This window comes from Scyliorhinus torazame, chromosome 14 (assembly GCF_047496885.1).
Source record: "Scyliorhinus torazame isolate Kashiwa2021f chromosome 14, sScyTor2.1, whole genome shotgun sequence".
In the NCBI taxonomy this organism is placed as follows: domain Eukaryota; kingdom Metazoa; phylum Chordata; class Chondrichthyes; order Carcharhiniformes; family Scyliorhinidae; genus Scyliorhinus; species Scyliorhinus torazame.
Window position 1 is genome coordinate 190,611,796 of NC_092720.1, and position 18,613 is coordinate 190,630,408.

At 54.5% G+C, this 18,613-nt stretch overlaps 1 protein-coding gene across 6 annotated transcripts in view; it reads right to left on the reverse strand.

Moving 5' to 3' along the window:
* Positions 1 to 903: 903 nt before the first annotated feature.
* mgat1a (alpha-1,3-mannosyl-glycoprotein 2-beta-N-acetylglucosaminyltransferase a) overlaps positions 904 to 18,613 on the reverse strand; it is an 85,821-nt gene continuing 68,111 nt past the window's right edge. For all 6 annotated transcript variants that reach the window (XM_072475351.1, XM_072475354.1, XM_072475352.1 and 3 more), the window contains one exon: positions 904 to 2,612. In XM_072475351.1, coding sequence (XP_072331452.1) covers positions 1,234 to 2,553 — 1,320 coding nt within the window. In that variant the 5' untranslated portion in view covers positions 2,554 to 2,612 and the 3' untranslated portion in view covers positions 904 to 1,233. The remainder of the gene's footprint in view (positions 2,613 to 18,613) is intronic.

Below are 18,613 nucleotides of genomic sequence, written 5' to 3' on the forward strand. Positions count from 1 at the left end.
AGTGTAACTGACAGATACTTCCACAAATTCATGGCCACTTGAGGCGAGATTACTGGTGTCAGTCACAAGGACAATCGTGCTGTGATTGAACTGGGATTTGGGGGTTAAATTGTTGCCTGCCTCAGCCTTAAGAGTAGGAAGATGTTTGCATTTAATAATAATAATCTTCATTATTCTCACAAGTACGCTTACATTAACAGGGCAATTAAAAGCCCCTAGTCGCCACATTCCGGCGCCTGTTCGGGTACACAGAGGGAGAATTCAGAATGTCCAATTCACCTAACAGTCCGTCTTTCGGGACTTGAGAGAAGAAACGGGAGCACCCAGAGGAAACCCACGCAGACACAGGGAGAACGTGCAGACCCTGCACAGGCAGTGACCCAAGCCGGGAATTGAACCTGGGTCCCTGGCGCTGTGAAGCAACAGTGCTACCCACTGTGCTGCCGTGCCTCTCTCTGGGCGTTGAATATTATCCGAGTTAAGTATCAGAGGTGAAAGCGCAGAACGGAAAACTAACCAAGGAAAGATTGGGTGGAGCCCCCCCTCCCCCAGTGGGCCGCCCCAAGGCCTGGCTGTAGTCAAACAGTCCGTCTGATTGTGGGCTTGCCGGTACAGAGGAATTCTGGCTTCCTCTTCAGTCCAGGGCTCTCGTGGTTAAGGAATGTCACAGTCGAGGTGGCCAGTGACTGCACCATCACCCCCTCCCCCCACCCCAACAGCATCCCGCACCTACCCCAACCCATCACCGTCCCGCACCCACCCCAACCCCAACCCATCACCGTCCCGCACCTACCCTATCACCGTCCCGCACCCACCCCAACCCATCACCGTCCCGCACCCACCCCTCCTAACCAAAACCATCAGGTCAACACTGAACCTCCAACCCCCCCCCCCCCCCCCTCCTCTCCCCCATTTTGGACAAATAAGGTTCTCACTTAGTTATTGGTCGCTGGGACACCCTGCCCTCTCCCTCTCCCTCCCCTGCCAGCTTGGTCAGTCCCAAATCGACTTAAGTCAGATTCCTTTTCCTGGGCAACGAGTCTCTGAAATCAAAAGTGGCGTGGTGGGGGCAGAGCACACTGGTTCTAACGGCCAGCCAGCAATCTCGCTGCCAGGCATTCCCCCTTCTGTGCCAGCTCGCTGGCTTAGAGAGATGGAGGGCTTGGGGGAGGGGTCTTATTGAAAAAATATGTCTTAAAGGGCACAAGAGGCAGAAGGGAGGTTGGCGCGGGGCTAACTCCAGGAGGGGTCGTAGCCAGTCCAGTCTTTGGGGGGTGCCAAGTAGACCCTGCGGCCACGGTACATGAAGGTGACAATGCCACGGTAGCCAGCACGGGGCACACCGGACTTGAGGTCGTCCATGACGCCCAGGGCTTTGGAGAAGGCTTTGAAAGTATCCCGGGTAGAGTATTGGACCCGTACCTGGCGCAGCCCAGCCTGCTCGTTGCGCTGCAGCTCCTCCACTCGCACAGCCGGCACGCCGTACACCTGCTGGGGGAAGGCCAGGTCGTAGCGCTCCTTTTTGAGGTAGGACAGGTCCAGTTGGGTGAAAGGCACAAAGCGGTCATTCAGCTTGATGAACTTGAGGTGCTGGTCGAAGAACTGCCCGTTGCTGACTCCCTTGCGGCCGAAGGTCATGGTGCGCGAGACCTCGGGCCGGATGCAGGAGCGGTCGCGGCGTTGGGCTGGGCTGCGCATCCAGTCGTCCCAAAAGGCACCGGGCCACTTGGGCTCCAGCTCCTCCCAGGTGGCTTTAAGCAGCATCCAGCCCAGGCCCGGGAAGAAGTCGGTGCGGTACAGGGCCTCGGGCTGCTGGGTGTCCACCATCTGCTCCTTTCCGTTGTCATTCCAGGCCGAGGCGCACCAGAGGCTGGGGTCCTCCAGCAGCAGGGGGAAGAGAGCCCGGAAGTACTCAAAGAAGTCGGGCGCCACCTCCAGGTCGTCCTCCACGATGACGGCCGCCTGGTACTTGAAGGTGTGGAAGACCTGGTTGAGCGCCCAGCGGTAGTGCCGGGCGATCTTGTAGTAGCCCTGGAACTTGCGGTGCTCAGGCGGCACCCGCAGGTCGGATAGGTCCGGCTGCCGGATGTGCATCACCTGGTCGCCGTACGAGGCAATCACCCTGGCTGTCTCCTCATGGCCGCAGTCCTGGCTCACTAGGATGGGGTAGAGCTCCTTGGAGGGCCGGTAGTGGAGCAGCTTGTCCAGGCACCGCCGGATGGTGGGACGGTCACAGCCGATCACCAGCACTGGGAGCACCACGTCGCTGGCCTGGCGGTCGCCAGCTGGGGCTCTGCTCCCCCCAGCCAGAGCCGCAGGCGCCTTTCCCCGCCGCCATAGGCCCCGGTGTTCCTGAATTTCCTGGAGGAGCATCTTCTGGTTCTCCAGCTCCGTCTCCACCTCCTCGGCCACCTTGACCACCTCGCGGGACAGCTGCTCGTGGTCGGGGTTGCCACCGGCTGGTGGGCGGCCCAGCAGGAAGAAGAGCAGGAGCAGGTTCCAGCCGATGAAGAGCAGCACCCCCCAGACTATCACATTGATCCGCCGCAGCATTCTCTCTCCACGTCCACGTGCTGCTCACCTCCCCCCACCGTCACTCCAACTCCATCAACCTGCAGGAAGGGTAAGGGGGGAAAATAATGGGAATACAAAAGAATGGGATCAGTCAAGGAATTGATACACCAATTGAACCAGGCTTCAAGCACATTTGGGATTGAGAGAGGGAATGCGAATTAGAGAGAGAAAGATAGTTAGATACCGGCAGACTGAAGCTCAAGAGAGACACCGACAGACTGGAAATCGAGAGAGAGGTTCAAACAGACTGGAGATCGAGAGAGACACCGACAGACTGGAGATCGAGAGAGACACCGACAGACTGGAGATCGAGAGAGACACTGACAGACTGGAGATCGAGAGAGACACCGACAGACTGGAGATCGAGAGAGACACCGACAGACTGGAGATCGAGAGAGACACTGACAGGACAGACTGGAGATCGAGAGAGAGATGCTGACAGACGGGAGATCGAGAGAGACACCGACAGACTGGAGATCGAGAGAGAGACAGTGACAGACGGGAGATCGAGAGAGACACCGACAGACTGGAGATCGAGAGAGAGACACTGACAGACTGGAGATCGAGAGAGAGATGCTGACAGACTAGAGATCGAGAGAGAGAGACACCGACAGACTGGAGATCGAGAGAGAGACACTGACAGACTGGAGATCGAGAGAGAGACACTGACAGACTGGAGATCGAGAGAGAGACACTGACAGACTGGAGATCGAGAGAGAGACACCGACAGACGGGAGATCGAGAGAGAGAGACACCGACAGACTGGAGATCGAGAGAGAGATGCTGACAGACGGGAGATCGAGAGAGACACCGACAGACTGGAGATCGAGAGAGAGACACCGACAGACTGGAGTTCGAGAGAGACACCGACATACTGGAGATCGAGAGAGTGACACTGACAGACTGGAGATCGAGAGAGAGACGCTGACAGACTGGAGATCGAGAGAGAGACACCGACAGACTGGAGATCGAGAGAGAGACACCGACAGACTGGAGATCGAGAGAGAGACACCGACAGACTGGAGATCGAGAGAGAGACACCGACAGACTGGAGATCGAGAGAGAGACACCGACAGACTGGAGATCGAGAGAGAGAGACACCGACAGACTGGAGATCGAGAGAGAGAGACACCGACAGACTGGAGATCGAGAGAGACACCGACAGACTGGAGATCGAGAGAGAGACACCGACAGACTGGATATCGAGAGAGACACCGACAGACTGGAGATCGAGAGAGACACCGACAGACTGGAGATCGAGAGAGACACCGACAGACTGGAGATCGAGAGAGACACCGACAGACTGGAGATCGAGAGAGACACCGACAGACTGGAGATCGAGAGAGACACCGACAGACTAGAGATCGAGAGAGACACCGACAGACTGGAGATCGAGAGAGAGACACCGACAGACTGGAGATCGAGAGAGAGAGACACCGACAGACTGGAGATCGAGAGAGACACCGACAGACTGGAGATCGAGAGAGACACCGACAGACTAGAGATCGAGAGAGACACCGACAGACTAGAGATCGAGAGAGACACCGACAGACTGGAGATCGAGAGAGACACCGACAGACTGGAGATCGAGAGAGACACCGACAGACTGGAGATCGAGAGAGACACCGACAGACTGGAGATCGAGAGAGAGAGACACCGACAGACTGGAGATCAAGAGAGAAACACTGACAGACTGGAGATCGAGAGAGACACTGACAGACTGGAGATCGAGAGAGAGACACCGACAGACTGGAGATTGAGAGAGAAACACAGACAGACTGGAGATCGAGTGAGAGAGACACCGACAGACTGGAGATCGAGAGAGACACCGACAGACTGGAGATCGAGTGAGAGAGACACCGACAGACTGGAGATCGAGAGAGACACCGACAGACTGGAGATCGAGAGAGACACTGACAGACTGGAGATCGAGAGAGACACCGCCAGACTGGAGATCGAGAGAGACACTGACAGACTGGAGATCGAGAGAGAGAGACACCGACAGACTGGAGATCGAGAGAGACACTGACAGACTGGAGATCGAGAGAGACACCGCCAGACTGGAGATCGAGAGAGAGAGACACCGACAGACTGGAGATCGAGAGAGACACTGACAGACTGGAGATCGAGAGAGACACCGACAGACTGGAGATCGAGAGAGACACTGACAGACTGGAGATCGAGAGAGACACCGCCAGACTGGAGATCGAGAGAGACACTGACAGACTGGAGATCGAGAGAGAGAGACACCGACAGACTGGAGATCGAGAGAGACACTGACAGACTGGAGATCGAGAGAGACACCGCCAGACTGGAGATCGAGAGAGAGAGACACCGACAGACTGGAGATCGAGAGAGACACTGACAGACTGGAGATCGAGAGAGAGACACCGACAGACTGGAGATCGAGAGAGAGACACCGACAGACTGGAGATCGAGAGAGACACTGACAGACTGGAGATCGAGAGAGAGACACCGACAGACTGGAGATCGAGAGAGACACTGACAGACTGGAGATCGAGAGAGACACTGACAGACTGGAGATCGAGAGAGAGACACCGACAGACTGGAGATCGAGAGAGAGACACCGACAGACTGGAGATCGAGAGAGAGACACTGACAGACTGGAGATCGAGAGAGACACCGACAGACTGGAGATCGAGGGAGACACTGACAGACTGGAGATCGAGAGAGAGATACTGACAGACTGGAGATCGAAAGAGAGAGACACCGACAGACTGGAGATCGAGAGAGACACTGACAGACTGGAGATCGAGAGAGAGACACCGACAGACTGGAGATCGAGAGAGACACCGACAGACTGGAGATCGACAGAGACACTGACAGACTGGAGATCGAGAGAGACACCGACAGACTGGATATCGAGTGAGAGAGACACCGACAGACTGGAGATCGAGAGAGAGAGACACCGACAGACTGGATATCGAGTGAGAGAGACACTGACAGACTGGAGATCGAGAGAGAGAGACACCGACAGACTGGAGATCGAGAGAGAGACACTGACAGACTGGAGATCGAGAGAGAGACACCGACAGACTGGAGATCGAGAGAGACACTGACAAACTGGAGATCGAGAGAGAGATACTGACAGACTGGAGATCGCGAGAGACACCGACAGACTGGAGATCGAGAGAGAGACACCGACAGACTGGAGATCGAGAGAGACACTGACAGACTGGAGATCGAGAGAGACACCGACAGACTGGAGATCGAGAGAGAGACACCGACAGACTGGAGATCGAGAGAGAGAGACACTGACAGACTGGAGATCGACAGACACCGACAGACTGGAGATCGAGAGAGAGACACCGACAGACTGTGGATCGAGAGAGAGACACCGACAGACTGGAGATCGAGAGAGAGAGACACCGACAGACTGGAGATCGAGAGAGAGACACCGACAGACTGGATATCGAGAGAGACACCGACAGACTGGAGATCGAGAGAGACACCGACAGACTGGAGATCGAGAGAGACACCGACAGACTAGAGATCGAGAGAGACACCGACAGGCTAGAGATCGAGAGAGACACCGACAGACTGGAGATCGAGAGAGACACCGACAGAATGGAGATTGAGAGAGACACCGACAGACTGGAGATCGAGAGAGACACCGACAGACTGGAGATTGAGAGAGACACCGACAGACTGGAGATCGAGAGAGACACCGACAGACTGGAGATCGAGAGAGACACCGACAGACTGGAGATCGAGAGAGAGAGACACCGACAGACTGGAGATCAAGAGAGAAACACTGACAGACTGGAGATCGAGAGAGACACTGACAGACTGGAGATCGAGAGAGAGACACCGACAGACTGGAGATCGAGAGAGAAACACTGACAGACTGGAGATCGAGTGAGAGAGACACCGACAGACTGGAGATCGAGAGAGACACCGACAGACTGGAGATCGAGTGAGAGAGACACCGACAGACTGGAGGTCGAGAGAGACACTGACAGACTGGAGATCGAGAGAGAGACACCGACAGACTGGAGATCGAGAGAGACACTGACAGACTGGAGATCGAGAGAGACACTGACAGACTGGAGATCGAGAGAGAGACACCGACAGACTGGAGATCGAGAGAGACACTGACAGACTGGAGATCGAGAGAGACACCGCCAGACTGGAGATCGAGAGAGACACTGACAGACTGGAGATCGAGAGAGAGAGACACCGACAGACTGGAGATCGAGAGAGACACTGACAGACTGGAGATCGAGAGACACACCGAAAGACTGTAGATCGAGAGAGAGAGACACCGACAGACTGGAGATCGAGAGAGACACTGACAGACTGGAGATCGAGAGAGAGACACCGACAGACTGGAGATCGAGAGAGAGACACCGACAGACTGGAGATCGAGAGAGACACTGACAGACTGGAGATCGAGAGAGAGACACCGACAGACTGGAGATCGAGAGAGACACTGACAGACTGGAGATCGAGAGAGACACTGACAGACTGGAGATCGAGAGAGAGACACCGACAGACTGGAGATCGAGAGAGAGACACCGACAGACTGGAGATCGAGAGAGAGACACTGACAGACTGGAGATCGAGAGAGACACCGACAGACTGGAGATCGAGGGAGACACTGACAGACTGGAGATCGAGAGAGAGATACTGACAGACTGGAGATCGAAAGAGAGAGACACCGACAGACTGGAGATCGAGAGAGACACTGACAGACTGGAGATCGAGAGAGAGACACCGACAGACTGGAGATCGAGAGAGACACCGACAGACTGGAGATCGAGTGAGAGAGACACCGACAGACTGGAGATCGAGAGAGACACTGGCAGACGGGAGATCGAGGGAGACACTGACAGACTGGAGATCGAGAGAGACACCGACAGACCGGAGATCGAGAGAGACACCGACAGACTGGAGATCGAGGGAGACACTGACAGACTGGAGATCGAGAGAGAGATACTGACAGACGGGAGATCGAAAGAGAGAGACACCGACAGACTGGAGATCGAGAGAGACACTGACAGACTGGAGATCGAGAGAGAGACACCGACAGACTGGAGATCGAGAGAGACACCGACAGACTGGAGATCGAGTGAGAGAGACACCGACAGACTGGAGATCGAGAGAGACACCGACAGACTGGAGATCGAGAGAGACACTGACAGACTGGAGATCGAGAGAGACACCGCCAGACTGGAGATCGAGAGAGACACTGACAGACTGGAGATCGAGAGAGAGAGACACCGACAGACTGGAGATCGAGAGAGACACTGACAGACTGGAGATCGAGAGAGACACCGACAGACTGTAGATCGAGAGAAAGAGACACCGACAGACTGGAGATCGAGAGAGACACTGACAGACTGGAGATCGAGAGAGAGACACCGACAGACTGGAGATCGAGAGAGAGACACCGACAGACTGGAGATCGAGAGAGACACTGACAGACTGGAGATCGAGAGAGAGACACCGACAGACTGGAGATCGAGAGAGACACCGACAGACTGGAGATCGAGAGAGAGAGACACCGACAGACTGGAGATCGAGAGAGACACTGACAGACTGGAGATCGAGAGAGAGACACCGACAGACTGGAGATCGAGAGAGAGACACCGACAGACTGGAGATCGAGAGAGACACTGACAGACTGGAGATCGAGAGAGAGACACCGACAGACTGGAGATCGAGAGAGACACTGACAGACTGGAGATCGAGAGAGACACTGACAGACTGGAGATCGAGAGAGAGACACCGACAGACTGGAGATCGAGAGAGAGACACCGACAGACTGGAGATCGAGAGAGAGACACTGACAGACTGGAGATCGAGAGAGACACCGACAGACTGGAGATCGAGGGAGACACTGACAGACTGGAGATCGAGAGAGAGATACTGACAGACTGGAGATCGAAAGAGAGAGACACCGACAGACTGGAGATCGAGAGAGACACTGACAGACTGGAGATCGAGAGAGAGACACCGACAGACTGGAGATCGAGAGAGACACCGACAGACTGGAGATCGACAGAGACACTGACAGACTGGAGATCGAGAGAGACACCGACAGACTGGATATCGAGTGAGAGAGACACCGACAGACTGGAGATCGAGAGAGAGAGACACCGACAGACTGGAGATCGAGAGAGAGACACTGACAGACTGGAGATCGAGAGAGAGACACCGACAGACTGGAGATCGAGAGAGACACTGACAAACTGGAGATCGAGAGAGAGATACTGACAGACTGGAGATCGCGAGAGACACCGACAGACTGGAGATCGAGAGAGAGACACCGACAGACTGGAGATCGAGAGAGACACCGACAGACTGGAGATCGAGAGAGAGACACCGACAGACTGGAGATCGAGAGAGAGAGACACTGACAGACTGGAGATCGACAGACACCGACAGACTGGAGATCGAGAGAGAGACACCGACAGACTGTGGATCGAGAGAGAGACACCGACAGACTGGAGATCGAGAGAGAGAGACACCGACAGACTGGAGATCGAGAGAGAGACACCGACAGACTGGATATCGAGAGAGACACCGACAGACTGGAGATCGAGAGAGACACCGACAGACTGGAGATCGAGAGAGACACCGACAGACTAGAGATCGAGAGAGACACCGACAGGCTAGAGATCGAGAGAGACACCGACAGACTGGAGATCGAGAGAGACACCGACAGAATGGAGATCGAGAGAGACACCGACAGACTGGAGATCGAGAGAGACACCGACAGACTGGAGATTGAGAGAGACACCGACAGACTGGAGATCGAGAGAGACACCGACAGACTGGAGATCAAGAGAGAAACACTGACAGACTGGAGATCGAGAGAGACACTGACAGACTGGAGATCGAGAGAGAGACACCGACAGACTGGAGATCGAGAGAGAAACACTGACAGACTGGAGATCGAGTGAGAGAGACACCGACAGACTGGAGATCGAGAGAGACACCGACAGACTGGAGATCGAGTGAGAGAGACACCGACAGACTGGAGATCGAGAGAGACACTGACAGACTGGAGATCGAGAGAGAGACACCGACAGACTGGAGATCGAGAGAGACACTGACAGACTGGAGATCGAGAGAGACACTGACAGACTGGAGATCGAGAGAGAGACACCGACAGACTGGAGATCGAGAGAGACACTGACAGACTGGAGATCGAGAGAGACACCGCCAGACTGGAGATCGAGAGAGACACTGACAGACTGGAGATCGAGAGAGAGAGACACCGACAGACTGGAGATCGAGAGAGACACTGACAGACTGGAGATCGAGAGACACACCGAAAGACTGTAGATCGAGAGAGAGAGACACCGACAGACTGGAGATCGAGAGAGACACTGACAGACTGGAGATCGAGAGAGAGACACCGACAGACTGGAGATCGAGAGAGAGACACCGACAGACTGGAGATCGAGAGAGACACTGACAGACTGGAGATCGAGAGAGAGACACCGACAGACTGGAGATCGAGAGAGACACTGACAGACTGGAGATCGAGAGAGACACTGACAGACTGGAGATCGAGAGAGAGACACCGACAGACTAGAGATCGAGAGAGAGACACCGACAGACTGGAGATCGAGAGAGAGACACTGACAGACTGGAGATCGAGAGAGACACCGACAGACTGGAGATCGAGGGAGACACTGACAGACTGGAGATCGAGAGAGAGATACTGACAGACTGGAGATCGAAAGAGAGAGACACCGACAGACTGGAGATCGAGAGAGACACTGACAGACTGGAGATCGAGAGAGAGACACCGACAGACTGGAGATCGAGAGAGACACCGACAGACTGGAGATCGAGTGAGAGAGACACCGACAGACTGGAGATCGAGAGAGACACTGGCAGACGGGAGATCGAGGGAGACACTGACAGACTGGAGATCGAGAGAGACACCGACAGACCGGAGATCGAGAGAGACACCGACAGACTGGAGATCGAGGGAGACACTGACAGACTGGAGATCGAGAGAGAGATACTGACAGACGGGAGATCGAAAGAGAGAGACACCGACAGACTGGAGATCGAGAGAGACACTGACAGACTGGAGATCGAGAGAGAGACACCGACAGACTGGAGATCGAGAGAGACACCGACAGACTGGAGATCGAGTGAGAGAGACACCGACAGACTGGAGATCGAGAGAGACACCGACAGACTGGAGATCGAGAGAGACACTGACAGACTGGAGATCGAGAGAGACACCGCCAGACTGGAGATCGAGAGAGACACTGACAGACTGGAGATCGAGAGAGAGAGACACCGACAGACTGGAGATCGAGAGAGACACTGACAGACTGGAGATCGAGAGAGACACCGACAGACTGTAGATCGAGAGAAAGAGACACCGACAGACTGGAGATCGAGAGAGACACTGACAGACTGGAGATCGAGAGAGAGACACCGACAGACTGGAGATCGAGAGAGAGACACCGACAGACTGGAGATCGAGAGAGACACTGACAGACTGGAGATCGAGAGAGAGACACCGACAGACTGGAGATCGAGAGAGACACCGACAGACTGGAGATCGAGAGAGACACTGACAGACTGGAGATCGAGAGAGACACCGCCAGACTGGAGATCGAGAGAGACACTGACAGACTGGAGATCGAGAGAGAGAGACACCGACAGACTGGAGATCGAGAGAGACACTGACAGACTGGAGATCGAGAGAGACACCGACAGACTGTAGATCGAGAGAAAGAGACACCGACAGACTGGAGATCGAGAGAGACACTGACAGACTGGAGATCGAGAGAGAGACACCGACAGACTGGAGATCGAGAGAGAGACACCGACAGACTGGAGATCGAGAGAGACACTGACAGACTGGAGATCGAGAGAGAGACACCGACAGACTGGAGATCGAGAGAGACACCGACAGACTGGAGATCGAGAGAGACACTGACAGACTGGAGATCGAGAGAGAGACACCGACAGACTGGAGATCGAGAGAGACACCGACAGACGGGAGATCGAGAGAGAGAGACACCGACAGACTGGAGATCGAGAGAGAGATGCTGACAGACGGGAGATCGAGAGAGACACCGACAGACTGGAGATCGAGAGAGAGACACCGACAGACTGGAGTTCGAGAGAGACACCGACATACTGGAGATCGAGAGAGTGACACTGACAGACTGGAGATCGAGAGAGAGACGCTGACAGACTGGAGATCGAGAGAGAGACACCGACAGACTGGAGATCGAGAGAGAGACACCGACAGACTGGAGATCGAGAGAGAGACACCGACAGACTGGAGATCGAGAGAGAGAGACACCGACAGACTGGAGATCGAGAGAGACACCGACAGACTGGAGATCGAGAGAGAGACACCGACAGACTGGATATCGAGAGAGACACCGACAGACTGGAGATCGAGAGAGACACCGACAGACTGGAGATCGAGAGAGACACCGACAGACTGGAGATCGAGAGAGACACCGACAGACTAGAGATCGAGAGAGACACCGACAGACTGGAGATCGAGAGAGAGACACCGACAGACTGGAGATCGAGAGAGAGAGACACCGACAGACTGGAGATCGAGAGAGACACCGACAGACTGGAGATCGAGAGAGAGACACCGACAGACTGGAGATCGAGAGAGACACCGACAGACTGGAGATCGAGAGAGACACCGACAGACTGGAGATCGATAGAGACACCGACAGACTGGAGATCGAGAGAGACACCGACAGACTAGAGATCGAGAGAGACACCGACAGACTAGAGATCGAGAGAGACACCGACAGACTGGAGATCGAGAGAGACACCGACAGACTGGAGATCGAGAGAGACACCGACAGACTGGAGATCGAGAGAGACACCGACAGACTGGAGATCGAGAGAGAGAGACACCGACAGACTGGAGATCAAGAGAGAAACACTGACAGACTGGAGATCGAGAGAGACACTGACAGACTGGAGATCGAGTGAGAGAGACACCGACAGACTGGAGATCGAGAGAGACACCGACAGACTGGAGATCGAGTGAGAGAGACACCGACAGACTGGAGATCGAGAGAGACACCGACAGACTGGAGATCGAGAGAGACACTGACAGACTGGAGATCGAGAGAGACACCGCCAGACTGGAGATCGAGAGAGACACTGACAGACTGGAGATCGAGAGAGAGAGACACCGACAGACTGGAGATCGAGAGAGACACTGACAGACTGGAGATCGAGAGAGACACCGCCAGACTGGAGATCGAGAGAGAGAGACACCGACAGACTGGAGATCGAGAGAGACACTGACAGACTGGAGATCGAGAGAGAGACACCGACAGACTGGAGATCGAGAGAGAGACACCGACAGACTGGAGATCGAGAGAGACACTGACAGACTGGAGATCGAGAGAGAGACACCGACAGACTGGAGATCGAGAGAGACACTGACAGACTGGAGATCGAGAGAGACACTGACAGACTGGAGATCGAGAGAGAGACACCGACAGACTGGAGATCGAGAGAGAGACACCGACAGACTGGAGATCGAGAGAGAGACACTGACAGACTGGAGATCGAGAGAGACACCGACAGACTGGAGATCGAGGGAGACACTGACAGACTGGAGATCGAGAGAGAGATACTGACAGACTGGAGATCGAAAGAGAGAGACACCGACAGACTGGAGATCGAGAGAGACACTGACAGACTGGAGATCGAGAGAGAGACACCGACAGACTGGAGATCGAGAGAGACACCGACAGACTGGAGATCGACAGAGACACTGACAGACTGGAGATCGAGAGAGACACCGACAGACTGGATATCGAGTGAGAGAGACACCGACAGACTGGAGATCGAGAGAGAGAGACACCGACAGACTGGAGATCGAGAGAGAGACACTGACAGACTGGAGATCGAGAGAGAGACACCGACAGACTGGAGATCGAGAGAGACACAGACAAACTGGAGATCGAGAGAGAGATACTGACAGACTGGAGATCGCGAGAGACACCGACAGACTGGAGATCGAGAGAGAGACACCGACAGACTGGAGATCGAGAGAGACACTGACAGACTGGAGATCGAGAGAGACACCGACAGACTGGAGATCGAGAGAGAGACACCGACAGACTGGAGATCGAGAGAGAGAGACACTGACAGACTGGAGATCGACAGACACCGACAGACTGGAGATCGAGAGAGAGACACCGACAGACTGTGGATCGAGAGAGAGACACCGACAGACTGGAGATCGAGAGAGAGAGACACCGACAGACTGGAGATCGAGAGAGAGACACCGACAGACTGGATATCGAGAGAGACACCGACAGACTGGAGATCGAGAGAGACACCGACAGACTGGAGATCGAGAGAGACACCGACAGACTAGAGATCGAGAGAGACACCGACAGGCTAGAGATCGAGAGAGACACCGACAGACTGGAGATCGAGAGAGACACCGACAGAATGGAGATTGAGAGAGACACCGACAGACTGGAGATCGAGAGAGACACCGACAGACTGGAGATCGAGAGAGACACCGACAGACTGGAGATCGAGAGAGAGAGACACCGACAGACTGGAGATCAAGAGAGAAACACTGACAGACTGGAGATCGAGAGAGACACTGACAGACTGGAGATCGAGAGAGAGACACCGACAGACTGGAGATCGAGAGAGAAACACTGAAAGACTGGAGATCGAGTGAGAGAGACACCGACAGACTGGAGATCGAGAGAGACACCGACAGACTGGAGATCGAGTGAGAGAGACACCGACAGACTGGAGATCGAGAGAGACACTGACAGACTGGAGATCGAGAGAGAGACACCGACAGACTGGAGATCGAGAGAGACACTGACAGACTGGAGATCGAGAGAGACACTGACAGACTGGAGATCGAGAGAGAGACACCGACAGACTGGAGATCGAGAGAGACACTGACAGACTGGAGATCGAGAGAGACACCGCCAGACTGGAGATCGAGAGAGACACTGACAGACTGGAGATCGAGAGAGAGAGACACCGACAGACTGGAGATCGAGAGAGACACTGACAGACTGGAGATCGAGAGAGACACCGACAGACTGTAGATCGAGAGAGAGAGACACCGACAGACTGGAGATCGAGAGAGACACTGACAGACTGGAGATCGAGAGAGAGACACCGACAGACTGGAGATCGAGAGAGAGACACCGACAGACTGGAGATCGAGAGAGACACTGACAGACTGGAGATCGAGAGAGAGACACCGACAGACTGGAGATCGAGAGAGACACTGACAGACTGGAGATCGAGAGAGACACTGACAGACTGGAGATCGAGAGAGAGACACCGACAGACTGGAGATCGAGAGAGAGACACCGACAGACTGTAGATCGAGAGAGAGACACCGACAGACTGGAGATCGAGAGAGACACTGACAGACTGGAGATCGAGAGAGAGACACCGACAGACTGGAGATCGAGAGAGACACCGACAGACTGGAGATCGAGTGAGAGAGACACCGACAGACTGGAGATCGAGAGAGACACTGACAGACTGGAGATCGAGGGAGACACTGACAGACTGGAGATCGAGAGAGACACCGACAGACCGGAGATCGAGAGAGACACCGACAGACTGGAGATCGAGGGAGACACTGACAGACTGGAGATCGAGAGAGAGATACTGACAGACGGGAGATCGAAAGAGAGAGACACCGACAGACTGGAGATCGAGAGAGACACTGACAGACTGGAGATCGAGAGAGAGACACCGACAGACTGGAGATCGAGAGAGACACCGACAGACTGGAGATCGAGTGAGAGAGACACCGACAGACTGGAGATCGAGAGAGACACCGACAGACTGGAGATCGAGAGAGACACTGACAGACTGGAGATCGAGAGAGACACCGCCAGACTGGAGATCGAGAGAGACACTGACAGACTGGAGATCGAGAGAGAGAGACACCGACAGACTGGAGATCGAGAGAGACACTGACAGACTGGAGATCGAGAGAGACACCGACAGACTGTAGATCGAGAGAAAGAGACACCGACAGACTGGAGATCGAGAGAGACACTGACAGACTGGAGATCGAGAGAGAGACACCGACAGACTGGAGATCGAGAGAGACACTGACAGACTGGAGATCGAGAGAGAGACACCGACAGACTGGAGATCGAGAGAGACACCGACAGACTGGAGATCGAGAGAGACACTGACAGACTGGAGATCGAGAGAGAGACACCGACAGACTGGAGATCGAGAGAGACACTGACAGACTGGAGATCGAGAGAGAGATACTGACAGACTGGAGATCGCGAGAGACACCGACAGACTGGAGATCGAGAGAGAGACACCGACAGACTGGAGATCGAGAGAGACACTGACAGACTGGAGATCGAGAGAGACACCGACAGACTGGAGATCGAGAGAGAGACACCGACAGACTGGAGTTCGAGAGAGAGAGACACTGACAGACTGGAGATCGACAGACACCGACAGACTGGAGATCGAGAGAGAGACACCGACAGACTGTGGATCGAGAGAGAGACACCGACAGACTGGAGATCGAGAGAGAGAGACACCGACAGACTGGAGATCGAGAGAGACACCGACAGACTGGAGATCGAGAGAGAGACACCGACAGACTGGATATCGAGAGACACACCGACAGACTGGAGATCGAGAGAGACACCGACAGACTGGAGATCGAGAGAGACACCGACAGACTAGAGATCGAGAGAGACACCGACAGACTAGAGATCGAGAGAGACACCGACAGACTGGAGATCGAGAGAGACACCGACAGACTGGAGATCGAGAGAGACACCGACAGACTGGAGATCGAGAGAGACACCGACAGACTGGAGATCGAGAGAGACACCGACAGACTGGAGATCGAGAGAGACACCGACAGACTGGAGATCGAGAGAGAGAGACACCGACAGACTGGAGATCAAGAGAGAAACACTGACAGACTGGAGATCGAGAGAGACACTGACAGACTGGAGATCGAGAGAGAGACACCGACAGACTGGAGATCGAGAGAGAAACACTGACAGACTGGAGATCGAGTGAGAGAGACACCGACAGACTGGAGATCGAGAGAGACACCGACAGACTGGAGATCGAGTGAGAGAGACACCGACAGACTGGAGATCGAGAGAGACACCGACAGACTGGAGATCGAGAGAGACACTGACAGACTGGAGATCGAGAGAGACACCGCCAGACTGGAGATCGAGAGAGACACTGACAGACTGGAGATCGAGAGAGAGAGACACCGACAGACTGGAGATCGAGAGAGACACTGACAGACTGGAGATCGAGAGAGACACCGACAGACTGTAGATCGAGAGAGAGAGACACCGACAGACTGGAGATCGAGAGAGACACTGACAGACTGGAGATCGAGAGAGACACTGACAGACTGGAGATCGAGAGAGAGACACCGACAGACTGGAGATCGAGAGAGACACTGACAGACTGGAGATCGAGAGAGACACTGACAGACTGGAGATCGAGAGAGAGACACCGACAGACTGGAGATCGAGAGAGAGACACCGACAGACTGGAGATCGAGAGAGAGACACCGACAGACTGGAGATCGAGAGAGAGACACTGACAGACTGGAGATCGAGAGAGACACCGACAGACTGGAGATCGAGGGAGACACTGACAGACTGGAGATCGAGAGAGAGATACTGACAGACTGGAGATCGAAAGAGAGAGACACCGACAGACTGGAGATCGAGAGAGACACTGACAGACTGGAGATCGAGAGAGAGACACCGACAGACTGGAGATCGAGAGAGACACCGACAGACTGGAGATCGAGTGAGAGAGACACCGACAGACTGGAGATCGAGAGAGACACCGACAGACTGGAGATCGAGAGAGACACCGCCAGACTGGAGATCGAGAGAGACACTGACAGACTGGAGATCGAAAGAGAGAGACACCGACAGACTGGAGATCGAGAGAGACACTGACAGACTGGAGATCGAGAGAGAGACACCGACAGACTGGAGATCGAGAGAGACACTGACAGACTGGAGATCGAGAGAGACACTGACAGACTGGAGATCGAGAGAGAGACACCGACAGACTGGAGATCGAGAGAGAGACACTGACAGACTGGAGATCGAGAGAGACACCGACAGACTGGAGATCGAGGGAGACACTGACAGACTGGAGATCGAGAGAGAGATACTGACAGACTGGAGATCGAAAGAGAGAGACACCGACAGACTGGAGATCGAGAGAGACACTGACAGACTGGAGATCGAGGGAGAGACACCGACAGACTGGAGATCGAGAGAGACACCGACAGACTGGAGATCGACAGAGACACTGACAGACTGGAGATCGAGAGAGACACCGACAGACTGGATATCGAGTGAGAGAGACACCGACAGACTGGAGATCGAGAGAGAGACACCGACAGACTGGAGATCGAGAGAGACACCGACAGACTGGAGATCGAGAGAGACACCGCCAGACTGGAGATCGAGAGAGACACTGACAGACTGGAGATCGAAAGAGAGAGACACCGACAGACTGGAGATCGAGAGAGACACTGACAGACTGGAGATCGAGAGAGAGACACCGACAGACTGGAGATCGAGAGAGACACTGACAGACTGGAGATCGAGAGAGACACTGACAGACTGGAGATCGAGAGAGAGACACCGACAGACTGGAGATCGAGAGAGAGACACTGACAGACTGGAGATCGAGAGAGACACCGACAGACTGGAGATCGAGGGAGACACTGACAGACTGGAGATCGAGAGAGAGATACTGACAGACTGGAGATCGAAAGAGAGAGACACCGACAGACTGGAGATCGAGAGAGACACTGACAGACTGGAGATCGAGGGAGAGACACCGACAGACTGGAGATCGAGAGAGACACCGACAGACTGGAGATCGACAGAGACACTGACAGACTGGAGATCGAGAGAGACACCGACAGACTGGATATCGAGTGAGAGAGACACCGACAGACTGGAGATCGAGAGAGAGACACCGACAGACTGGAGATCGAGAGAGACACTGACAA